The 27,288-nt window shown below is 38.6% G+C and overlaps 1 protein-coding gene across 21 annotated transcripts in view; it reads left to right on the top strand.

Annotated features, from left to right (window-relative positions):
* The first annotated feature begins 625 nt into the window (after positions 1-625).
* The window catches only part of LOC135487292 (probable 3',5'-cyclic phosphodiesterase pde-5), a 58,866-nt gene continuing 32,203 nt past the window's right edge, over positions 626-27,288 (top strand). For 13 of the 21 annotated variants that reach the window (XM_064770865.1, XM_064770867.1, XM_064770857.1 and 10 more), the window contains exons 1-5: positions 628-736; positions 2,223-2,574; positions 17,133-17,198; positions 18,991-19,077; positions 25,820-25,981. In XM_064770865.1, coding sequence (XP_064626935.1) covers positions 2,379-2,574; positions 17,133-17,198; positions 18,991-19,077; positions 25,820-25,981 — 511 coding nt within the window. In that variant the 5' untranslated portion in view covers positions 628-736; positions 2,223-2,378. Of the gene's footprint in view, positions 737-769; positions 919-2,222; positions 2,575-13,740; positions 13,953-16,071; positions 16,519-17,132; positions 17,199-18,990; positions 19,078-21,167; positions 21,326-25,819; positions 25,982-27,288 lie in introns of those variants that run through there. The other 8 variants (XM_064770860.1, XM_064770855.1, XM_064770870.1 and 5 more) reach the window with 8 other exon arrangements.

Below are 27,288 nucleotides of genomic sequence, written 5' to 3'. Positions count from 1 at the left end.
GAAATACAAAAGACAGTTTCACTAACATGTCATGAGATGCTAAAGACAGCTTCACCAACATCTCATGAGCTGCTAAAGACAGCTTCACCCACATGTCATGAGATGCTAAAGACAGTTTCACCAACATGTCATGAAATACAAAAGACAGTTTCACTAACATGTCATGAGATGCTAAAGACAGTTTCACTAACATGTCATGAGATGCTAAAGACAGCTTCACCAACATTTCATGAAATACAAAAGACAGTTTCACTAACATGTCATGAGATGCTAAAGACAGTTTCACCAACATGTCATGAGATGCTAAAGACAGTTTCACTAACATGTCATGAAATGCTAAAGACAGCTTCACCAACATCTCATGAGATACAAGAGACAAATGGTATGTCTTGACATGCCAAAGACACATTCGCCACCATTGTTGGAGATACTGGAATAGGAGGTTCTTTTGGAACCATTTTCTCAATGACATCATAAATGTATTAGGACAGATGGGTTCTGTCCGAAGCCTGCTGGCTTATGGCTTCGATATCATAATACCACTTTGATATTAGTATAACACCTGCTTCAGAGATGGCACAACCGAGAAGACAAATCGATTACTGATCAGTGAGCAGGTATCTCATTTTGGCTTACGACTCCCGGACTGATTAGATCGGTTACACCGGCTTATGATATGTTAGCAGTGTGTTAACCTCCGCCAGGATGACATTTGTGATCACGAGGAGTATATAAGGTAAAGATATCATCATCTTTTTTACTTTGGCGATAGTCGCGGAAGGCATGCGGTTACCCCGTGCGGTACTATCTGGACTGGATGTGAACAAGACCAACACGTGCTTCAGTCGCCGTGACTACCAAGTTTTGGCGGGGAATAACTCGACGGAGGAATTTCCATTCATTATATCAGTGTTTGCGGTAGGTAGGCTTTAGTTTTATATACGATATGATTTAATATCTTTTGCTCAATTTATTACTAGTCTGCTAATATTGTGAGTCCAGGCACTTTGGCGTGGGCTCTTCATTCATTGACAGCCGCACTGCCTATCTTTTCATTCAGACCGGCTAGTAGGCTGTGAAGTCGAAACTGATAATAGGGGTGGGCCTTTATAGTGATATCCTACCTAGGCCTACATGTAGATCCGAAGATGACAGGTCTGATAGTATTGTTACGTTAGGATAGTAGTCTTGGCCTTCTCATTAGAGGCCAATTGTACAAAATACAGTAGAACCTCTCCATTAAGGACACCCTTGGGAGTGCCAAGTGCTGTCCTTAATAGAGAGGTGTCCTGATTAGAGAGGTCAAATTGAATGGAAACTGTCACTTTGGGACCAAAACTAGTGTCCTTAATAGAGAGGTTGTCCTTAATAGGGAGGTGTCTGCTAAGGCGGGAGGTTCGACTGTATGTTGGGACATGTTTTAAAATGGTCCATTAATGTAACCATGATTGAGACTGATAGTGAATGCCCTATGTTCCATCAGCTGGAAGAAGAGGACTATAAAGAATTTAACTGATTGACTACCATAGTGTGTCCACCTGGTCCACAACTTAACTTTTGATAATTAAAACTCAATAAAGAAAAATGTTACTTATTAGGTGTTAGTCATATATAGGGACGGATCCAGGAGCCAGAAATTTCTCATTAAAGTTTCCCATGTGTTCCAAAGTTTCATGGTAAGATTTAAGGTTTTCATAAATTAGGGAGGGCCATAGTGCATCTAGTGCGCCCCCCCCCCCTTGATTCCGTGCCTGATATTGATGATTCCTAAGGTGAATCTCTAGGTTATCTCAGATTACTGAGCTAAGATTAATTTCTACCATCCAAAAAAGTCACTTCTTCATATATATAATGCTCTGAGATGCCTGGAAATCGCATTTATATTACTGAATTAGAAATGTATTAGATGTAAAAGGTTCCTCTGGTGCCCGCATGTGCGTCCCCCTTATCTCTAGAATCCTGAATCTGACCTGCATACTGGGTCCATGGGTTTAGAGTCCAAAATTTCCATGATGGGCATTGTCCATGGGAATAATTTGGTCACATAAGAATAACACCAGTCTAATTTTGATTTAAACAGCATTTATTCTCCAGGCTATAATGCATCATTGCCTCCCTTTAAAAAGTCAATACCTCACTGTTATTTTACTGCAACAGTGTCACGTTTCCAATAGATTTTCCAGTTATTTCCATCTTCCTGTAATATCATATTTTGATTTCAGAATGAAAAATCTATTCTATGGCGACCAACCATAACATGTAGATGCAATCGATGTCTAACATTTCGTAAAGGACACACAAGGACGGAACAATCTGAGTCATATTCACGGCATTCTTTACATGGATTTCAGTTTTGAAATATCGTGAATAATGACACTATGTCGAGTCCGGCCAGGCAAATGAACACTAGGCGTTTGCCTCCGCTACCAGGGGTGAACAAAAAGGGAAGCACGAGTCCAAAAATGGCCGCGCGGTTTCATCAAGGGACGTCACCTTCGTATTACAAGAGCCCGTATGCGTATAACTCGGCGGGCCGCTATAACCATCTGGGACAACCAGACATGGTCGTGAAAGGTAAGTCGAGAAAGATGTGCTATAAAGGTAACATGGTACCATTATAGCCTCTGTATTCGTTTACGTGTACTGTCAGCTGATCTGTACACTGCAGGGTCCATAGTTGTACCACTTTACCTTACAATAAGTTTTCTTCCCTTAAAAGCCAACTGTTTGATACTCCTTTCTCCTTCAGTAATCACGGAGGGGTCCCGGGGCTTGGGTGGGGGAATAAACTGATGATTTTGAATTTTTGTTCGAAGCTGTCTATAGTGGCGATTACAGTCAAGTAAAACAACAGATTTAAGGGTGAAGTTACTTCATGATTTTTTAATTACACAATATACGATTTTGTCCCCAAGTGCCGCTTTGCCATGGAGCAGGTCACATTTTTTTCCGCCACTTTACAAGGGTTGTTGTTTTTTCGTTTTAAAAATCAAAGTTAAAGTGGCAAATTTGAAGTTGTCGCATTGAGTCACTCCGTCGTAAGTTTAAAATTTACTCAGGCAACCCCCCCCCCCCCCCCCCCCGGGAGGTCATGTCGTGTGACATTCAAATTTTCATCTTTGATCCTCTCATTTATGATGCTTTTTGAATAAAAGGAATTTGAAAGCAATATCTCTTTGCTCAGTTGCCAGATAAAAGGTTTCTGTAATTCCTTTATCCTTTGGCGCCATAGAGATATCAATCCAAAAATGATCTCCTGCTAAGGAATGATAACCTAAGGCAAGAGACTTTTTAGTTTTAGTCGCGAATTTGTGACACAAGGCTTGGATTCTGAGGGGATTTGGGTGGATGAGTTGTAAAAGACACAACTAAACAGATGACTTCGAACAGAAGATCACCTAATGCATTGACTGCTTTTGCCACAACACCTGAACTTTGTGAAGGAACATGATACACTTTATACTCCCAATCATAGGCTGCTTTTATAAATTTTATAAATTTTACAAATTTCTCTCTGCTACTGTGGGAATATGTGTAGCCGTCACTGTTAAAAGTCATCTAGAATGATCAAGGTCTTGGATCGCCTTTGTCTCTAAGTGTCCTTCCTCCTCCTGCACCGACTGGAAGGGCATAGTGAGTGGACACATATATGATTGGTCAATGCTATCGAAATTGAGCAAGATCATCAGCTTTGCTGGTGAGGAGCTCAACTCGGAGGCTGTTCAAATCGTACAAATGCGCGATTCGCTGATAGTTCAGTTCTCCCTCCTTCTTCTTTTTCTTAGCATTCGATTTTCTTCTTGTGGTCAGACTACAGAGCCAGGCCTATGTCTCTAATAAACCTGGTTGTTGTCTCATTGCATCCCTTGTTCTCTTGAGCACAGCTTTGTCTCCATTGATACATCATGTAGCCATGTGGCCTGTCTCTCCTAGTGTTGGCAGTAGCTGTTTTATTTGCTCCCCTCAACAAACATGTCACCAGGCTAATCAGAACCCTCTCATTCTTAATAGCTCCCTTCATTCACCTGTTGCTATAGAAATAATTAGTAACCATGACGCTATACATTCATCAATTGTGGCCATTTGTATACAAATATGGTAATTTAGCAATGGTATGATTTACACGTGAGTCCACTGGACTCTTGAATACTAATTAGTCAGGACCTGAACTTGGCCGCAGTAACGAACGGTTATGATATTACGCATCATCATGCGGTGGTTAATTACATATGAAATAACAATTATTTGATGTATTATTTTGTGATGAACTGTCATTTCCTCGTGACCTATTAGCACATACAGTACTAATTTTCATTTGTTAGTACGTCATGATTTCATACTTGTGATGGTTTTTTTTTAGAATGTGTATGTCGAAGATGCTTCATGGGCCTGATGCTACAGTTCAGGCCCTCTTGTTTCACGCCCCGTTTGCAACGCACAATTTTGAAATAGTACTTTAACTTAGCAATTGTGTTGGGTCCCTTAGGAAAACTTTTAAGAAATCGGCCCAGTAATTTATACAGCAGCCCAAAAGGATGCGGACACTTACTTCTGAAAAATACCATAGTATTAGTATGTAGTGTTTCATGTTTTTTCTCTGATGGACACTCCAAAGTGTCTGTCAGATTTGTTTAGTGTGAAGTGCTTCCATTGGGATTGCTTATTGACCCAGTCTAACAAACTGATTCATCTGAAATCAATCGAAACGTTGTTTTTACACGCCAGGCAGCAAAATCAACCATCTCTAACATCAGTCCATCCTTGCCGCATGCACAGACTGCCATCTTTGGTGCTTCGTGTTTCCATGACAACTTGATGCCTTATAGTTTGTTATGCATGATAATATTGACGATGATGGCCCATTACCTGCTATTTTCGAAACGAATGTAATCATATCCCTGTCCGCAATTACTATAATTTCTGTTTGATGTAGCGAAATAGATAGACAAGTGATGGCAGTGTCTGGACCAAGGATTGAAAAATAACCGTGAATTAAATTGTCTTGTATCCAATGATGTGACAAAATGGGTCCCTTTAATCAGTCACAAGTTGAACTTTTCGAGCACACTGACCCCTAATGCTACTATAGTAAATCACTCATTGTCAAATTATTCAAAATTTCGCCAAGTCGATTTGGAGAATATACTCAATAAACTGAGGACTTTCACTTGTAGACTGTCAATGTGATGTGTTTACAAGGGTCCTTTCACACAGGTCACTCATGTGTCAGCTGCGTGAAAATCCATTGGTTCGCCATAATAGATAAATTGTGGTAAAGTGATTGATTATTAGAACCTACTATCACAAAGGTTATACCCGAATATATAGATATTGATAAATGGGCGTGTATTTATAATGTGGTTTTCACTCTTTCAAGGGTGAGAGGACTCATGTAGTGCCGTTCACAGTTGGATGATTTCATAATTCTTCCTCAGTGTTGGTCGATCGTCTTAGGGTAGAATATGCAGAGACATCTTTCTGAAGAAACATACACATTCTCAAAACAATCTATTTACTTAATAACAGTATAGATATTGCACTGGAGGATGATTTAAAGGTCCAACGTCATGTATTGGCTGCAAACAGCCAAATTGAGTTCAAATTATGATGAACTGTTTGTGGTGTGGTGAACCTTTTCGTTGCAGGCCCGATATTTGATGCGGGTTGGGACGAGAACCATGAAATCGAGTTTCAGTAGCCTTAGGACCAATGCATGCATGTATTTACACCAAAACCTTCAGATAAAAAAGAAGTTTTTCTAGAAGTCAGGATTGCCAAACTCTGCTTGTGGTCTTTGAGTTTGGCATACAGGCATCTGCCATTTGGACATAATTGCCTCAAATCCTTCGCGCAACTTAGTTAGATCTTGTCTATGTCTACACGCAATCCGGAATTACACGATGCCGGTGCCCTCATCATGATAATTGTCTCATTTTATAAAACAGCATGAGCCTGCGACACACACTTGGGAATGAACCAAATTGAATGCAATATAATTTGATAAACTTACAAATAAGATATCAATGTAGAATGATATATTTGATTGCGTGACGAGATACATTGCCTTACTTTCATTTTTATGATTAATGTGGTCATTAGTAAAAGATAGCATGCCATTCGTTTTATGATTTGGTTAAGAAAAAATATTCACCTGTGCGATGTAAATGATTGCGTGTCTTGCAAAGTGGTCCATTACATTGTGTTTCTTAACAATTTTGATTTGGGGAAATATTTACATTATGAGAGCACTTTGTACATGAATTATGAGTGTGCAGCATTATTGGGTTATTAGTGTTAAGATTCAATTTCGTTACTATTAAGTTCATACTGGACCAAACTTTTCAATTAAAGGGTCACAGCATTCATGTCCATTGTATTTTCTAATGCCTCGAGTAAATAGAAATAAATCTTGCAATAGTGCAGTTATATTCATGTAAAATAAATAAATCCAGTCCAACAGAATTGTTGAATGTTACATTCAATACATTGCACGTTTGGAAATTTCTTAAGACATGTTTGACCCTGTTAGTTTTTCGATTTATTCTTTTCTTTGTCTTTCATATCTCTCACTGAAATATTCAATCATTTCTGCAACAACCTATTCAGCTTGAGAAGGCATCACCATTTACACTACCACAAATTTGTTTATATTGTAAGAGATATAGTTCAAATACAAACATTGTAAACTATGCGGTTGATTTTTCATCGTGCTCATGAAATTCCTGTAATTGACGTCAGTGTTTTCTTATTACTTAATAAAAGCATTAGCACTTCCTTACATTACTGTCCAGAAGTAACCTAATACTTGCGGTGCATTTGTACAATAGTTCAATCTGAAAGGTTAAGGTTAAGGTTAAGAGCATGTATCAGATTCATCCCGAGCCTTCACAAAATTCAAAGGCCGGATCATAGTCAAGAAGGAAGGGGAGGGAAAAACTCCTGCTATTAAGAAATGAAATGAGGGTGGATATCAGAATCCCAATACCAAATGTTCACCCATCCCAATCTAGAGAAAAAGACCATTTCTCTTATACTTGTACATCTTCTTGCTGAAATACAGAGAACAAGCTGCTAGCTAGCTTTCCCAATGGTCAACTATAGCTTTTATCCTGATCAGGGTCTGTCTAACGCATCCGGCAAACGACATATATATCTCCACAACCTGCAGTTATTATCATTGCTATTTGCAGCAAAAAAAATCTTGCTAGCAATTACCACTGGTCAATCGCTGGGTTTGATAGCAATTGCAGGTCATCGCTGCAATCACTGATATTACATCTCGTTGCAACCACCTGCAATGAACACCGCAAACAATCGATATTTTGTTGCATGCGGTCTTGATTTTTAGATTGCAGTGATTGAAATTGTCCATTTAGGGGATGTTTATGAGGATTCGTCTTTCATGTCTCTTGAAAACTCCTAAGGCGTGCGTATTTGTGGTGACCAAAAAGTTCAAAACCTTTTTAAGATTTCAGGTAAAGGAATTACACATGTATAATATACAACAAGCCATTTAGAAAAGCTTCACCATTGCATTGTATTTCACTATTTTGTTTCTAAATACTAGCAAGTGGCAGGTCACTGTATCAATGCATAGAAAAATATACCAACTGAAATGTTTGTCTTTTTTGCTACCAAGTGTGTACCTATTATTGTTGGTCAAACATCGTATTCATTAATTCTTTTGCTATTTTTTTCTTGTGGTTTTGTGATAAACATTACAACAGCCCTTTTATTTTTAGTGTAGAGAAATAACATCACGAAAAGTTCAGATATGAAAATAATGTCCAAACATGCAAGAGAGATTGCACAGTTCATTTATTAACATTTAAATGTTTAATGGGCTAGCTCTATTAGACTACCTGTTATAAAGATGGGATTATAGACATATTGGGCTAAAATGGTCCATTTCAAATGAGAGGCAATATTGCCGTAAAAAAACCTGAAATATTATAAATTATGTTAAAATATCAAAATATCAAAATATCAAAAATAGCAAAATAGCAAAATATCTGATATCATTTATTTTAAAAAAATCTTAAAACACCATTTTCGGGTTTTGTCATTACTTTGAACTCATATTTTCATGTGTCTGATCTAAATAATGTCTGGAGCTGCAGGTGTTTTCTGTCAGCATCTAAAACCGAGCCGTGGCACCAACAATGAAACTAATTAATCAGGTGCTCTAGGGACCTGTAATTAGTGCTCCAAAGAACTGTATTGATGTCCTGAATTATGGTAATGCTTTCAGGTTCTTGATTGCAACTGCACTGATTTATATGTTAACCCTCTGTTGATGGACAATGATTCCTGGGGCTATAAAGAATAGATTAGGGGACACTCTAGGACATCCTGACATAACCAGTGGTTTTCAATATACTCCGCCTCTTGATATACGAGGTAGGAGTATCAAAAACCTGATCTCAGGATGACTCTGGGAAGTCTCTGTACAGGGCCATGTTGGCAATAACTCTCTCTACGTCCCTTCAGTCAAAATCCATCAGCAGTTTCTCTTGTCTCGTTCACTGACGTATGCCCTCCATCCCGGATGTCCTGTCCTTTGTTGTGGATGTCCGGTGATCGTTGTGGATAAGCAGTTCAGCTTCGTCTGGCATAGCAATGAGCCAATTTTGCCCATCATCTTTCTCGCTGATGCATCTTAAAGGTGCTCCATGACTGTGACAATTTGCTCATATTTGTTTCTACCTTTGTAAAATGGATTGGGAATCCAATCAAATGTTCATCAGTTAATGCCTCAAAGGTGTAATGATGGAGTAATCGTCATATGGTAATCATGATTTAAAGCGGGACTATAAGCAGGAGCCATGGTGTCAATTTGTCCATCTTCATGTGACTAATGTATACTGTGAGATGGGAGTGACCCCTATTAGAGAGACAAAAACTTATTTGATCTGCCTGGCTGCTGCCTATAGATTCCCTTTAAAATAGGATCAGTTGATGGGATTCAGTGTTGGTGAGGAGAGGAACAGGGGTCAATTTTTGTTTGTGGATGGTGCCAGAATGTCCTTGCTGTGGGAACCAAGTTCATTATTGGTGGACAGGTCCTAACACCAGCTGATGAACTTTTGATTGGGCGATTTTTCGCATTGGTGCAGGTTTCTTTGACCTGTGATTGAAGGCTGGGAAGTTATGTTGGAATGTAGCCCTGGCAAAGATCGTCCCAACAAGCTTTAGATAACTGGGCGCTTCTTCTCTTCTCAGTGCACTGACATCATGCCACTGTTCGAACAATCCCTTCGTATCTGCTAAACTTTATTTGGGAAAATATGAAGAATTTTCAATGCTGAAAGACAAGTCTGCCTTCAGTTTTGTGTTTGTATATGAAATGGTGATTCAATGCTGTTGAGCTATAAATAGTTTATGGTACATATTTGGATTCGCTTTTCCATCCAGGCTTTATTTACCATTGAAATTTGAAGTGACAGTAAATATAGAAAGATTGTGTAGGTTAGAACTGTCTTCAGTAAAATATCGGAGGCACCACCATTTGGCCAGAACTTGAAATCCGAAAGTCTCATTTAAATAAATTTGCATTAACATGACCATCCACTTAAATTTTGTTTATTTATTAAAGGTTTTGGACTGATGGGCAGTATAAGGATCTTCAGATAGTCCCAGTGCTTATGCTCAACTGTGAAGTGTAGCTCTGAATTTCTGTGTGGTGCCAAAGAGAGCTTTTTACAGCCGGTTTGCCAATACATATGTTTGTCGAAATGTTGAAACAGCTTTGGCCTTGCATTGATGATTTCTAGGATGTAACGGCAGAACAATATCGGAAAAGACACCACGTCACAGATGGAGCTAATTGCCAGGTGGGGGAATGAGGCTGGTCCATTTAGTGATGTCAGGCGGGGAGAACCCACCGCAAAATTAGCCAACTGGGTCAACCTCTATGGTGACCATTATGCGGTGGTTGGCCTGGAGCCAGCTTGAAAAAAACATCTCACGGGCATGCAAAGATGGGTCCCAAGCAAATATGCTTTAGGAAATTTGAGAATGATATTTCTGTATTTTGTTAGCTCTTTTTACTGTCAGTGTAATAGCAGAAATACTGCCATGTCATTATGTTTTTTTCAGGGCTCAATCCGAGTCCATGTCAACAAGAAACTGCATTAACTGCAGATCATGTTTCATTTCTATATAATTTTTCTCATGATTTCTGAAATCAATATATGAAAAACTGAATACGGTATTATTATCGATAGTCATCATCTTGCACTGAATCATCAACACTGGCATTAAACAAAAATTTTACAGTTTTGTCCGTAAAGTCACCTTTTGTTTGCGCACTGACAGCGGTCACTGGAGAAGGTTTCAGACTGAGGTGTCCTCACAATGAAACTAATTAGCCTGGACATTATTCAGGCCTGTAGCTAGCTTTTGGCCAAGGAAAGGAGAGGGAAGACACCATTTAACATGGGGGGTTTGCAAATCTATACCAGCAGTAGGCGGTGGTGATGAAAAATATGCCATCAAAAGAGGTGAATTATTTAAAATTGTTGTACCGCTGGAGGGGGTCTGTAAATAACTCTGGTTACAAAGGATGCTCTACACCGTTATCGAGAGTAGCCCCCCTGGGAATATGACCTTTAAAAAGCTACAGATGTGCATGTCCCACCTTGACTCTACTCAATGAGTAAATTTGTTATTGTCGCCACACCCCAGCATCGTTGTTGGAGAGGCGGCAGAAAATATTGATTGATGACATTGACAGTACCTGAGGATAAACACGCCAGTCACTGCCCTTTATGTGAAACTGGATGGTCAGTAATTGGCAAAGTCTTCTCACGACCAACAGAGAATGATGCAGTGAAAAAAGAGAAAAGTGTCATTCAGATTTTTGTTAGGGCCATACAGCCGCACAAATCTGCAAGCAATTTTTTCGTAAAGTAGGAAAAGTGTGTTGCATACCAAGGCCATATTTCACCTTTTTGTCTGGGAGGTGGCAATAGGAGCGCAGAAGGGGGGCAGAATACTACTTTTTGTCTAACGCTCTTCAGGGATGTCTTGGCCACCACCACGTCCCCCTGCTATACGGCCCTGTAACAGATTGTGATCGGACTTCCAGTATTGCCCTCTGTCCAGAATGTGTTAAGTTATAATTAGCGACCAGAGGCCTTAGACAAATCGTGACGCGGGGAATAGCAGATCTGGTTACACAGTTCCTTCCACTTTTCTTGCTCCTTTGCCCATGACTTCGTCATATTAAAATCATTGACCTTGCATTTGAATTATTCTGATCGTTATCAGTTCTCAATATCGCTGCCTTTAAGTGATCATTTTCCGTTTCACGGGGAGGTAACCATGTGGAGAGAACAGGTCAGTGGTCACGGCATTTCAAGACTAGACAATGAGAAAACTATGTTTCCCAACGCATTTGATATGCCAACTCAACTTTTCATGTCACCTCTTTTACCGGTACTTGAATTTCTTTCACACAGATGTCTAAAAATCTTGTGGTACACTCTATAAAAAGGTTTTGAGATTTTCAAAAACCTTTTCGAGTTTTTTGGCCACCCTGTAGAGGTTTTTCATTTGAGGTAGGTTTTTCATTTCTCTGAAAACCCCCAGGGGTGCATATTTGTGTTGATTGAAAAATCCGAAAAGTTTTTTTATTTTGTCGCCAATTAGCGTTCAACCACACATTAGCCTAAAACAATATAGCAATAAAGAAGGACCAAGTGACTGATCACGAACAGAAGCAGAGGCCATTTGGATTTTCATCCCCATTCAGTGTCCATCCACTATGTCCACAGTAAAATGGTTAAAAAAACCATTGCAGAACTTTATGTCTCAATACTACACTACAGTATCAGGCTAGGTATATATGCAGCTATAAAGAAAAATCATAAACCAGTAGTTAATTTTCCCTTGCCTTATGTTTGCTTGCCTTATTTTGATTTTAAAATTAATGATATCGCTCAGTTGTGAAAGAAACTCCCACTTATGAAATGTATGAAAGACCTCTACTTTCACTGACTTTGAATTGTGGTTTTCAAAAGGTAATATCTCATACCAAGAATGGCGCTTTTAAACCAACAAGTCTTTCTTTATTCTGTCGCTGTCCTGGGGCGCCTGTCTGAGTATATATATGCAACGCCTCCCGTCTATCGTGACAATTAAGAACCGTGCTCCATTATTCACTTCGCCACTAAGGACATTGGTTCTTGTTAACTTTTGTAGGTGTCTCTGGCTACTTGCTTAAGATTTATATGGCTTTCTCCGAGCACGAGTTGAAAACTCAGTGGGGGTCAGTGGCACGCTTGTTTAAGCAGGAGGTTGTGTGGGTTCGACTCCCGGAAGGATCGCCACTGTTTCGTCTTTTTGTCCTTGAGCAATTTACGTACACGTAGATACTAAACCCTCATTTGCTTCGTCCATCAAATAAGAAGTTATTTTCCAAAGAGTGTTTCTCTTCTCCTTCTAAGTAAGATGGGCAAAAGTATTGTTGAAAGTGTCGTGCTAAAATTGTTTGGTTGACATTATGTAAGACATTTTTTTTAAAACCTGTTGTTTGCTGGGTGTGAATTTTGTCTGACTGTACCCAGTTCCAGTACAGCTGGGGGTAAATTTTGTTTTTCTGTTTGTTTTGTTTCTTTGGTTACTTGCCACAAAAAAAGATATTAACCAAACCAGTCAACGTACACATACCATTCTGCCATTGGTAAGGGTGGTGCGAGAAAGTTGTGCAGGTATATTCTGAAGTCAATGTTATACCTCTTCAATGTCAGGTATGTAATCTGTTTTTTAAACAAGGCAAGTGATATTACTGTTGGGCCACTACATATGTATAAAACCGGAAATCATGCTTGAAGAACCTTATTAACGGATGAACACATTTTTTATCAGAAGGCTCTGACACCAGAGTTTTTCCAAAATTATTGAAGATCTTTCTACTTTTCCAAGGCAGGCCAGCTCAGCAAGTTGGAAGGCCGGCACGATTCTTGGCAAGGTGGGGAATTGATTCCTAGGGTGGCCAAATTAAAAGTACATGTATGTCAAAGTTGCAATGTCACAAAATATATTTTGATTTACAGTTGCTCCCATGCCTAACCGACGTGGCCCTGCATTTGGCTGTCCGATCCATACTTGTATCTAACTGCATAAACCTCTCCGTCTTGTTCCAATAGTGAATGGGCAGTTTATTGATGTAGTTTAATATGTGAATAACCAACTACACGCCTCACAAATTTATATGATATGAAAGCCAGTTTGCCCATAGGCCTTTACATGCATCAAAAAAGAATGACGAGATCTTCTTGTAGCGATATTTTCTCTTTGTGTCGAGAGACTTGAGTTGTGTATAGCAAATGAAGTGTGACATGACAGTTAAGGTACCTCAAAGATATGCTCAAGTCTATTGACATAGACAATTAGACTTACTTTAGGCTTAAATACATATATGGAAATAATCAATGTACAGGTTGTCTTAAAGCGGATCTTCTTGAAATCTACACTTCTCTAAATTTGTTGAAATGAACATGTACTTCAGATGAAAGTGAAAATGTCATTGTCTTTTTCATATCCAGAGGTTATTGGGGGCATTCAAAACTGGCTTCTACTTTTAGCAGTAGATTTTTGATGGCTGATTTTCATAGAATTCTTGCAGTCATAAATCAAATGGTGGTAAAGTCCCTTTAAGCCTTCTTTCTGTCGATTGATGTCATACACATTTTGTCGAACAAGATTTACCGCTCAGGTTTTGTGAAGTGCCTGTCGAGATGTGCACTGAAGACGTCATATTTGTCATGTGCTTTGTGTCAGATATTCGTGAATTATAAGTACATAAATTGCTCGCGATTACTGACGTCTATCTCATAAACTGGGCTTCTTGGAGTTAACATGAAAAGTGATAGGGACAGAAATGGGTGGTAATGGGAGTAAGCACAGGAAAAAGAACTATGACCCCTTACAGAAAAAAACAGAAACGGGTGAGTACTTAGTATATGTAATGAACTATTTGGTAATATCGTGCCGTCTTTCCTTTTCATCTGTGAAAATTTCATGCCCATGTCTCCAGAAGAAAGGGTAAAAAATCCACAGAGAAAGAAATTCTTTATGTAAAAATGTACAGAAGAATATGCGCCCTGAGAGGGTCCCATGATTTCGAAAATCGGCAAGATGTCACCAAGGGTCATCAACTGGATCCTGCTGACGTTGTCAACAAAGTATGCCACTTGCTAATACGTCATGGTTGACGTCGCGAAACAGCTGTGATGTCGTCATCAGCCTCGTCAATATATTCTGCAGACGACACTCTCTTTCATCATAATAATATTTCCAGATAAATTGCCAAAAAGAAAATGATCTCTAAGGGAAACGACATTCGTTTGATCTCACAGACTATACATATCTTATTCCCTTTACTTTTTATTTAAGTGGTAATACCACATCGTCTCAAACGATTTTCTGCATGAAAAGTTCTTTTGAAATAAACACGCAACAGACTCCATTTACACGTACCGTAATTATCGTGGTATTCCATTATGGCTTTTCAAGCCTTCCAGTCCAATGGTACCTTTGTCTCATGAAATAGCATTGGTTCTCAATATTTGTCTTTGTTTATTATTATTGGCTGTGCTAAGCAATATTGATGAGATTTTTCTCTACTCTCTTGGAACGTGCTCTTTCAGACGTTTTGGTTGAATGCTCCTGTTTGGTCTTCTTCTTTGCATTCAACCTTAAGAGCAATGCCAAAGACTACAGGTTTTGGTTGAATGCTGAGTGTTAAGAATCATGTTTGGTCTTCTCATTTGCATTCAACCTTCACAGCTTTGCCAAAGACTTTAGGTTTTGGTTGAATACTGATTGTCTAGAGACCTGTTTGGTCTTCTCATTTGCATTCAACCTTCACAGCTTTGCCAAAGACTTTAGGTTTTAGTTGAATGCTGATTGTCTAGAGACCTGTTTGGTCTTCTCCTTTGCATTCAACCTTAAGAGCAATGCCAAAGACTACAGGTTTTGGTTGAATGCTGAGTGTTGAGAATCATGTCTGGTCTTCTCATTTGCATTTAACCTTCACAGCTTTGCCAAAGACTTTAGGTTTTAGTTGAATGCTGATTGTCTAGAAACCTGTTTGGTCTTCTCCTTTGCATTCAACCTTAAGAGCAATGCCAAAGACTACAGGTTTTGGTTGAATGATGAGTGTTGAGAATCATGTTTGGTCTTCTCATTTGCATTTAACCTTAAGAGGTTTTGGTTGAACGATGATTTTGAAGAATCCTGTTTAGTTGAATGCTGATTGTCAAGAATCCTGTTTGATCTTCTCCTTTGCATTCAACCTTGACCGCTGTGTGAAAACCTGTAAGTTTTGGGTTGAATGCTGATTGAAATACGTTTGGACTTCTCATTTGCGTTTAACCTTCACAACAATGCCAAAGTTTCATTTTGCCTGTGTCGGAAGTCAAGAAAACTTCATGATCTGGAGAAGGTCAATGCAAACTATGAGAAGTGCAACTTTTTGTTTCAATTAAATAATTTAACTGCTGTCTAACAATGCTGATGAGCTTCGTGAATGAACTCAACTAGTGTCAAACAAAGTTCAAATAATATTTTATCATTCGCAATAACAATGCTTCAGAATTTTTTTTTTTCCAATGACATAATGATCCTCATATCTAATCGTAATATCCTGCCAACCACCGACTCCACTTACGGGGTGACTCCTTGGAGAGTTTCATATTTTCTGAGTCATTTACCTGCCATAACCCCTCTGTGATTTCTTGTGCCTTTCTAATCAGAAAAACAGATGTGTAGCCGGCAGCATTCCATTGATTTGTGTTATATTAGTAACATGGTGCTGCCTCGAGCGGCCGTTTTATATTCCGTAAGCCTGCTTATTTGAAAGAAATCCGACTGCCACTATTCTTTATATCTATGATTTATGAAAACAATACCGCATTGGCCAACGTTTATTTTTGTCTCCCTCTCATGATACTTCCTTCCGTACAACGCTGTGCAAACTATGACTTTTGACAGCGGTATATTGCCAACCAATGTGTTGCCTGATTAGCAATATATAATCTGAGGTATCGGAGAAATAGTGGGTTGACGAAGTCGAATGTGCTCCTCGTTCGATCTCACTCCACCGTAATCTGCGGAAGGTTGAAGATGCTTGCAGGAATTTGGAACTTAACTTCAGTTGGCTTCTGCTTCTTTGGAATATATTTCAAGGAAAGTTTGTAGAAAGTTGCTCCAATCAGCTCAATGCACAACTTGGATTTAGGTTTTCTTATTACTGCAATTACTTATGAACACTTGAAGTGCTTCCTTTTCAATCTTGTTTATGGATTTTGATTTGATATGAAATTCATAAAGCCTTTCAAAGGAAACCATAAAAGGAATATGCTGTTTGATTCTGACGCACTGGATCGTATAGAACTTTCCTTATCTTTTCGATTGAATGACTGAAAATGGGCACAGCACCATTGTGCCGCTGTCATGTGATAAACGACACGATGAGTTTGAAACAGGACCAAGGGGATGAAGTTCAGCCAGGTATGAACGTTCACACCAATATATCATGTAACGTGTCATGCCCGAGAGGGGCGGCACACCAAAACCATTGTAAAGTTTTTGAAGGTTTCATGTCATGAGCGGGGCGCCAGAACCATTGTAAACATTTTAAAGGTTTTGTGTTACAAGAGGGGTGGCACACCAAAATCATTGTTAATTTTTGTTTAAATTTTCTGTGTTGTGAGTGGGTGGCACACCTGAGAACTGATGTAAATATTTTAAAGGTTTTGTGTTACGAGAGAAGCAGCATACCAAAACCATTGTAAAGATTTTAAAGATTTCCTGAAACGGGAGGGGCAGCACATCAAAACCATTGTAAAGTTTCATGTCATAAGATGGGTAACAGACCAAACTCTTGTTAAATTTTTGAAGTTTTCATGTCACGAGAGGGGCACCACATCATCGAAATAGGAATTTTATTGATACTATTTCATTACATCCAACATGGACATAAAAAACTATTCTGCAAGACTGTCTTCCAAGACTGTCAGTGACAAATGTCAACCCCATACTATACTTTATTTTGTTAGTCTATACATTGAGATGGACAAATCTTGATCGAATTTCTCAAAATTATTATGGCATCTTCTTTCTAGCCGCCAAGCATATCTCTAGCACACGTTATAGCAAATCTCCAAATAAGCCTGGTATGGCTTCTAAAGGTAAAAGGTCTGCCTGTCATATTGCATGGCATATTGTCATTTGTTTAGCATGGTCAGTGTTGTCTTTGTTGTTAATAATAATCACAATAATGTGTACAAGATGTAAAATCACATCGATGCAGCCAGTAGCGATATTTTGCACCAACCCAAACGATTATGGTTGCCGCGAGTCTACATTTCTATCAAACATAAAAAGATGAATACATGTAACTTCTTGATACATGTATGATGTTGTAAAAGATGGGAAGCCTCCTAAATGATGTTGCTGGTTATAAAGGTGTCTGGAGACGTTCGTTGGTGCTACTGTGTTTGGCTTACCCTGTTGAATGTGGTTGAATACATTACCAGATATCGGTCTGGATTTTTGTTTGTACCATTGACAGATTGTATAATAGTTTGAAGAGTTTCTTGCTTCCTGCGTTGTCTATTAAAGGGTTCTGCTCTGCTGACTTTGATATCCTCTGGGACTTTCATTGAGGAAAAGTGCCACGCTAACAAGCCATTTTTGTTGCTGTGACGTGTGACAATTATCAGTGCAATAAGCGATAAAAATATCTCTCGTCTGCAGGCAAACCAGTAATTGTACATGTAGGTTTGATCTTGATTACAAGATACAGCAATCACAGATTCTTGGCATCAGATCGCAATCGTAGATTCTTGGCATCAGATTGCCTATGCAAATGAGAGATTTTCATCATGATTGTAGGATGCATGATTGTAGGATTAGCATTAGTGACAAAACTTGTTTCGGACAACTGCTCAGATGAGGGTGGTTCCTTCGATTGCATGGTCTAGATGTATATGTTTATCATTGTATTGTATGCAGCATGCTCGTTAGATTCTGGAAATGAAAAACATATAGTTTTGATGGCATACTTATATACCATATTTCTAACCATCTCGTGAGGTAGTCGAAGTGCATGATGGCTCCTCTTGCATATCATATGGTAGAAGGGGGAAAGCTAGTCCTTAACTCTTGTGTCACCTTGACTATAGACTTCATGGACATTTCCCTGTACTCCTTTATACTTTAGCGATGTTAATCCATATCCTTCTATACAGCAAGCCTTGTATCGCTCCTAAAGTGCTCTGAATCAAACATTGAGAGTGTATTTTGAAACTATGCAAAAAGGCCTGCTATTGGAGGGTGTTTATCCGTCGTATTCGATACCATAATGGCAGAAGCTCCTAAGGGGCCTGTGAAGATGATCTTCAATTGTCAAATATTCTATTGAAAGGAGTTGCTATTATAAAACATGAGTTACAATTGACATCACGCTGCTGTAGTCAAATTTCTTGATGATAACTGATTCTTCGGACTTATTTTCACTCTCGCGTTTCAAAGTATTCGTCATGCTGATATAATTACTATTCATGCACTAGGTACTGTGTCTCCTAGTCCTTCGGTAGTTTCTTCTTGGGATGAAGTACAAAATTTGAGCAACAAGTTCACCCACAATAGAGACTCCTGCACACTGGGCAGGGGAATTAAAAGCCGGGTGCAGCTGGCATTTTCGAGTTAGGGTCCTGTTTACTAATAAGTTTGCTGTACATTTTGTATATAATGATTTTAAATAGATTTTCATGAATAACTAGCTGTTTTCAGAATCACAGCATCACGGTGCATCACAGTATGACATGCATGAGGAATATATTTCATTTGATATCAGACCACACACAGGCTCCTGCATTGTTTGTAACTTGTGGATCTCAGTCAGCCAAAGATGACCTACTGTTGGCCCCTTCAGCTCCTGCTTATATTTCGTTTGTGGCAATGTTTTTATTCTTGCAGGTCACAGTCCACATGCACATCTGAATGGAAGCCACGGAGGCAGGGGAGGTGAGGGCAAGTCGACGGGAGAGGTTAAGACACCGCCAGGTAAGGCTTCTGTGTTGTTTATCATGGACATGTTGTACATCAGCATCTTTCCTAGCTGTTAATATGGCCAGTGTCAATTCATGAGCCTTCGGAGCTTTCTCATGTAGTGACCGTAAAAAACTAAGTAAGGCTGGCCCAAAAGAACATCAACCATACTGACATTGTCTTCCGTGTCATGAAGAAAATTTTCAAAAAATGTTGATATTTTGAGAACAGGTCCAAGTTGTCATTTCGTGATATTTGGAAGAATAGATGGTTAATTAGCATTGATTTCGATATTCGCTTTAGCATCAATCAGATTATGTACCTATCATTACATTCCAAAATTTTCAGCATCTTAGCGTCGCTTGTGTTTGCCCTGAAAATCCATCCAAAAATGACCCAAAATGATATCACATAAGCAGTGTTGTATAGTGTCTTCTCATTCCATGATTGCTAAGTTTACGTGGCATATTGCCATTCGAGTACTGCCAATTAATAGTCGGTATCTGCCCGTTATAAAACAGGATAAACAGATTGTATATACATGTAGTCGGGATTTTTCTGGGTGAACATGGTAAATGGCTGCAACATTTCTATGGCCAATAGGCCTATGGTGGCATAGTTCCTGTTTTTACACATTGAAATCTTCAGATTCAAGTTCAAATTTCAAATTTTTGTTCAAATGGAGTAGGCCTTCAAGGCATTTTGAGAGTAGATTCTTGTATCTTTTATTAGAGAGAAAATGGAGATGTTGGACAACTTCATCTCAAAAGTGACCTTGACAAGACAAGACATCAATGATGTCATTGACTGACAGGAAATCCATACGTTTTGATGATACTTCGACAAAACTTCAATATTCATCCAAAAACAACATTCAGCGATGAATATAAAACAAGGTGACCATCTCTTAGAACACCTAATCAATATCCTCATAACCATAAGGACCTCCTTGTTATCAGTTGATGTAAACAAAATGCTGCCATGACAACAGCTTGGACATTTCCATGACAACAGATGCCATGAATAAAATGGTTGCCTATTTTATAGTTGGCATGCACAATCAAATATTGGCTGTAAATCAAATTTGCACAAGAGTCGATATTAATCATCTCTTTGATTGCCTTATTTAGATATAATTATGGTTATAGCCCATAAGTTTTTTAAGATTTTAGTGGGAGGACTGGTATATACATGTTGTTCTTTTTCCATGACCAGCTCTTCACTTTGTATATTTTGGGCCTGATATCAATTACCTCTGCCCAAAAACCATCGAAGCATCTTTGAAAGGTTACCCCCTTTGACCACCCTGGGGAATATCCAAGATAGCTGGACTTTTCAATCATTCCACGCTACAACAGAGCTAATGGACACATGTTTTGCTGGCCAGGATTGTTGACTGCATGGGGTTTATGCCTATCAAAACTTCAAACTGCAGTGCCCCTGGATCAGAGTTTGGGGGGCTAGAAACCAAAAACACTAAATGTGCGATAGACCTTTTTATAGTTGTAGATTTAGCTGACTTTATCTTTAAAAGTTCAACTATTGTCCTCAATACTGTATCATTAGCAGTATTTTTGTTTCTTATTTTAGTCAAAGGCCTATACCTTGACCCTGTTAAATGGCCTGAAAGCTTCGTAAGGGCCTTGTAGCTTTGGGTGATTGAACTAATTCGAACGGTAGTCACATGGCACTAATCGTGTTTACATTAACGGCACAAGAACTATAGCGATATGCAAAAAAGTTAATATCAAATATATATGTGTTGCTTGTTATAAAATTAGGAATGAGAATGAATCGGTGTTTCCAAAGATCCAAGAATTTCTAAAAATAATCCGATGATTTTTTTTGCAACAAGATTGCCTTCAAAAGACACGATAATAGATAGTGCACTGGCATATTTTATTTTGGTGATAAGATTACCTTTAGAAGATTTTCATAGTGCCTAGACGTAGGTGTCCATTTGGGCCTAAAAGTAGGCCTAATCTTTTTGTATTTATGCCTTTATATTGTGTCCTTTGTTCAGATTTGTTGGGACCTATTCTCGATTCTTATTTTGTATTACTATATACCTAGGTGTATATGCTTACCGAGTCATAAGCATATTGATATGATATCTGTGCCAATTCTTATTTAGGACTCAGTGATTTGACAGTTCTATGTTAACGGTACATATATATCAGAGTGTGCTATAGGAATTGTCGGTGGCCATTTCTCAGGGACTATCATATGGACATATAGGAGCCCAAGATGAGTCGGAGTAAAGGTAAACTTCTCATCCTTAACTTATTCATAACTTTGAAAAGTTCCTTGGGTTTTTCTAATCCAAGGATATTGTGGCCGGTGGTTTAGGGTCAAGGAAATGTCAGTAGTATGAGACATACAGCACTGGTGAGAAGTCACCTTTTTACATGTACTTATTTTATTGTTTGTGTCTTTTGAAAACATTAAGGAGAACATCTTAGTTGGTCACCATAATTGGTTCCTAGGCCAGTGTTGTTTGGGATTCACACTATTTCTTGTCATGTTTCACTTGTCACAAGGTAACTGACCTAGGCCTTGAAACTAACTGAGGCCACAAACTGATGGAGAAAAGTGATATTGTGAATCATATGTGGAAATGGCTTGATTGTTCTTCATGTCTTCATATGTAACACGTGAAAAGTGACCAGAGACAGGTTAGATGTGAAAACGTGAACTCTATATAATTGCGACCAAAAAGGCCTTTTTTGGGGTTACTGCAGAAGCTTCTTGTGGTCATGGTGTGGATTGCTGTCGTATGCTTTGTGAACATTTTAGTTCACCTTTGACCACAAGAATTTTCACCTCGCATCAATTTATCTGTATGTAAGGGAGTGTATGAGAGTCAAGATGGTAATAGGCCAACTAATTTAATGACATACATGTCCATGGAGTTTGCATAACCATTCATTAGCAGTAGGGCACTAGAGTCTTGGTTTATTTCCTTACTATCTATTTCCTTCTTGAACTTGCTGACATCCGCTATAAAGATTTTACTGCTGGTAGCAGAGATAAACATCTTTGTTTGGAAGTTGTTTTAGTGGCAGTCACTGGCGATAAAATGACTGTAAAAATTACTGAACCAAACATTGACGAAGTATCTAAACTACCAGGCGATTAAAGTGACCTGTTTGATAGCGTGTCTTATTCCAAAATAGAAAAGTCGTAATTTTATCTTGTTTTCATGACAAAAGATTATCAGTGAAGTATATATCTGCCAAGCAAAGTCAATATGATAATTTAAATGACATCAACACTTAAGCACCCTGACCTGGTTTGATTAGACATTGCACCTTAAGGCCAGACCAAAGGCACCACTAATATTCTGTATTCCAAGATGGCTGCCATCACCATCATCTTAAACTTTATCATGAGGTGATAGCAATCAAACCGTCTCCGCAATTAATTTTCTCTCTTTGGTGACATCTCAGTGTCAGGTGGAGGTCTATCCTCGTAAATATTTGGCGCAATCCAATAACCAGCAATGGGCGCTGTCAACCTTTCTTAAAATTTCTTTGTGAAAGATGATTTTCTGATATCAAATTAATTTTGTCTCATGATTTATGGATGATGAGAGATAGGAGTAATTAGATCTTGATGACACTCCAGTCGTATATTATTCTAAAAAGCATAATAACTATAATTTTTTTGATTTTTAACTTGATTGGTAAATTGGCAATAGCAATACCATGAATAATGTTGCTGTTAAGCCCTCAGGCTACTTTTGTAAATGAATTTTTCTGATGGAGATAATGCTTAGCTGGTTGTGTCTATGGCTGATTGTGCACCTGGGGTCTGGACTTACTGAAAAGTTTTTCATGTTTTGCCTATAAAGGACTAGCAACAAGAATTGCCATGCATGATGCTCGCTTTCATATCAAACCACCAAAAGTTTATTTGAAAAATTTATACCCGCGTAATCTGCACAACAGACATCAACAAAAGTCCAGTGCATGTTGGATTAAATAAATCATTTAAGATTACAAATGACGTACATGATATTATGCCTTATATGTGGTCAAATGTAAGATAAACACTTAATTTTCTGTGCGTGGATTGGAATTAGAAGTGAAAACATGCATGCAACTTTTAAGTGCAGGCAAACATTAGAACGCAAGTAATGGATATCGACTATGATTTATGCATGCGGGTCGGCCCCCTTGCTTTGATATCCTTACGAGTTGAAATTGCAACTTAATACTTTTGCGAGCATGAAAAAAAGCGTTTACGGTATTAATCAGAAAGGAACGACAGTACTGGTCAACAACATCCACCAATCTGTTCGGTGTGATGTGTTATAGCTTTGGGTCAACACAGATTTGCGCCATAGTCATTGCCATTGGTGAATTTTCAAAGCGCATTGTTATTTTCTGGCAGATGTAGCAGTGATGGATATGCTCTGTTGTGGTTGTTCTTTATTAACCATAATGATGGGTTTAATATATCACATCCATAAAATGTAACACAAATTCAGATGTGTGTGTCCTAAATAATCTTTTGGTAACAGATGTAGTAGTATGATGTAGCAGTAGAACGAGTGCATAAAATTTCTGCGGCAATCTCTGATAAGTGATTAATATAATGGTATTTCGATAACATCACTGTTATGTCCGCTATTGTCCCGACTTAAAGGCGGCATAGCCCACATGACTGCCGTCATAACGAACTCAAAGCCAGGGAGGTCCTTTAAAGAAGTTGGGGAGTACATCATTTTCTCCTCGCAGTGCATTAGAATGTTTTGTGTACATTCTTGGATGCATCTCAGAACGGCCCTCAACACAGCAACTCTGTTACTATTCGTAAGTGCAACAGACAAAATTTGCAGCACTCTTCCTTTAACTCATCACAATAGTGCTGAGACTAAATACAAGTGTGGCAATCAAACAAATCTAAACCGATACCTCCAATGTTACAAACCACAACTACACGAATATTCTCCTGAATGGAGTTGGAATGACCGACACACCAACCTAGGATCTTATGAGCCGTAATGGGAGGAAAGTCCAGCAAGAAGGCCGTTGCAGATTACGGGAAACTACGTTGCAAAGGTTTGAAAAAGTTAACAATCATATTTTTTGCTCATCTTCCGGGAGTCAGTTTTTCTGTTCATTTGTAAGTCGTTACCATATCTTAAAGTCGTGGCACAAGTCTTTATTTAGACTAGCTGAACGTGGTAGAAATAACTAAATTGGTTATTACTTCTTATGTAGCTCATTGTCTACATATGCAACTACCTGAGAGGAACTTGAAACTGCTAACATTTATCAATGGAAGCTTATTCCCGCCTTAGGTTTTAACCGGGCCGTTCAAAACTCCCCATTTTTAAAAGCGTTTCGCTGTAGGTTTCCTTAAATAGTATATCATCAGTTAAGCGCTCTGCAAACGAGAAAGTTATATTGCTATAACCTACTGTATGGCCATGACAACATGATGATTGTGATTGGAAATGAGCTGCTGATTGGTTAAATCACAATTGATAGTCATATTGTCATGTTGCCGTGGCTATATTGTTGTTTCCAGGGAGAGAAATTTCGTGTTGAGCTGCTGTGGACCAATGGGTCAGACGCCACAGTTGGCATGATACTCTATGCAAATTGTTTTGTTTGAGTTGTCTTACTCCACTCTTAGTATAAGTTGGTACTACGGTCAGAAATGCGCGGTTTGTAGCGCTGATTGAGCAGCACATTCGTGCTCTGCTGAATGGTTACAGTTTAGATCGGTGTTTAAATGTGAAGTTAGATGAACACTTTTAAAGTCCAAGTAACATTTGACATCCGTCCTACTTCGCATCAGTGACACCCAAGGTACGCACAATGAAGTTACGCGCCTAGTTGCACACCAGTGATGCTCTATGTTTGCATACATATATATAATACGCGCTGGGTAGCATGTCAATGACGCGCCAATGACGCGATTTGCGGGATGTTAAATTGTCATTTGGACTGGTACCATATCTGCCACTTAACATTTGACAGAGGACTATCACTCAATCAGGTCCTCATCTTCGGCAGCAGGTGCGATAGTTAGCCTATTTGCCAAATGAACATCATGATCAAATTTGTTTGCCAAACTTATAGCATTGCAAAAATTTCATGGTATCCAGTCAGTTGTAAAATATGCAGAAAAACATGAATGTATGGGTCTTTAGACATAAAAGGGCTAAAGTGTGCGAGTGATATTTGATATGCCATACTTCTACAGCAGGTGCTATTTTTACTTTTCGATTGATTGCTTTTGCATGTTCGAGGTTTCTTAGCGGTTTCCTAGCGCAGATAAGGCGTTGTATGACCATCACGGCATTACTCTATACTCGGAAATATTTGTCGCCCTTTTTTATTTCACACTATTGTGATATTGCCACTTATGCATACTATTAATCTGGCATTTTGACAACCCCATAACAGTAATTTGAATGATATTTTCTTTTTCGTGGACAGATATTTTCATTATGATCTATAAACACGAAAAATCTTTTTAAAAAGCTATGCAGCTTTTTCCGGGTTTGCAATGAGTTGCATAAACCCTTTCGCTGCCGAGTGGTTTTGTTTAAGAATATCCGATTCTATGTACAAGAAAGTTCTTTGGTACATGTACGACCTAATTTTCATTTCAACACCAAAAATTTGGCAGTGTACAATGATGGGCTGAGTGCTGAGGCTATGGACCCCAAGAATTCCAAATGATCTGCTTGAATTATTGTGTAAATAATGAAACCATCTTCTTGTTCTTCTACTTGCAGACCTTCACCAGGACCAGGTGACGTCTTACCTACAAGACAACCCCGAGTTCCTCGAAAAATACGTCCTTTCTCACGTGAGTCAGGACCAGCTGGAGAGATGGATCATACGACGGTCGCACCATCAAAAACAGAACAAACACAAAAATAGTAACGACTTATCAGGTACGTTTAAGTCACACTACTTTGTGATCTCCATCATCATCGACATCATCATCCTCCTCTTCATCATCATCATTGTTGTCGTCATCGTCAACGTCATCACTGTCATCATCATACTCATCATCATCATCAGCATCATCATCACCTATGGCAAAATGTTCCCTTCTGAAGAACATAAATTTGCTAGTAAAATGATTTAAGAATACATGCATTCAAAGGTAAACAGTTTTTTTCATATAATTCTTTCGAAATTACATGTACATGTATGTACAAGTAATTCGAATAACGAGACGACATCAGTGTTGGTTTATACCAAACTTTTACTGGCCTATTGCCATTACATTGGCTTGATTGGTGTTGTTATGCTTTCCCCCTGCCTACCCACAAGGAAAGGCCTTTGAAGTAATAATGGCTTTTCATACTAAACTGGCAATGAGCAAGAATATCTCGAAATGCAAAATAGGTAATATTGTCCATGTGTCAACAAGTGGAGCATTTATAGATCTTAATCAGTTTGATTATAATCAGAGTGAGTTTACAAGCAACCAGGATATACTCTATACTGTAGTTTCACCGATATAAGACCGTTTCTAAATATTCAAATAAATATAGAAATAGAAATTGGTACCTCACTATGGGTATTGGTTGTCTCAATGAAAGCCACTCGGGTGGTGCTGCCATTTTGCCCCAAACCTTGACAACCTCATCACCTGCATCAAAATAGTTCATTGTAAGTAGATTAGCTGATTATTTTTGGTTTCTACTGCCTTTTGATGTTGACGTTAAAGCTTTTTCACAAGCAAAGCCATTTCCCTTTCGAGATATTTAAATGCTAGACTAATTTTGTTTAAAATACATTGTCTTTGAAGTATGAATTTAATCTGATAAGCATCCAGGGTCATTATCTGCTTTTAGTTTCCCGTTTTCAAAGCAACTTAAAGGTAAATTGACCCCAGTCTTAAAGTTGATATGTAATAATCATTAAACATTACGATAAAAAGATGCACTACAAAAGACACTAATTGTTATTTGTGCAGACCGCCCAGTGGTACGTCATCTCCTTCATCCTGACAATATCAGGCCATTTCACTCGATACATACTTACTCCCTCAATGGAAACATGCGTAAGAATCAGATCCTCAAGTTTGTAACAGAGGAGTACTTTGAATTCCTTCAACAAGAACCATCTCGCATGGCTGATAAAATGACAACTCTTGCTTGGGCATGCTAGGTGTGACGTCATTGACGTATAGGTCTGTGACTTCAGCCAATACATCTTGCGTGGAAACTTGGTGGCACGACAATGGTGG

Source organism: Lineus longissimus, chromosome 4 (genome assembly GCF_910592395.1).
Source record: "Lineus longissimus chromosome 4, tnLinLong1.2, whole genome shotgun sequence".
Taxonomy (NCBI): Eukaryota; Metazoa; Nemertea; class Pilidiophora; order Heteronemertea; family Lineidae; genus Lineus; species Lineus longissimus.
This window is presented reverse-complemented; position numbering and strand designations above follow the sequence as displayed.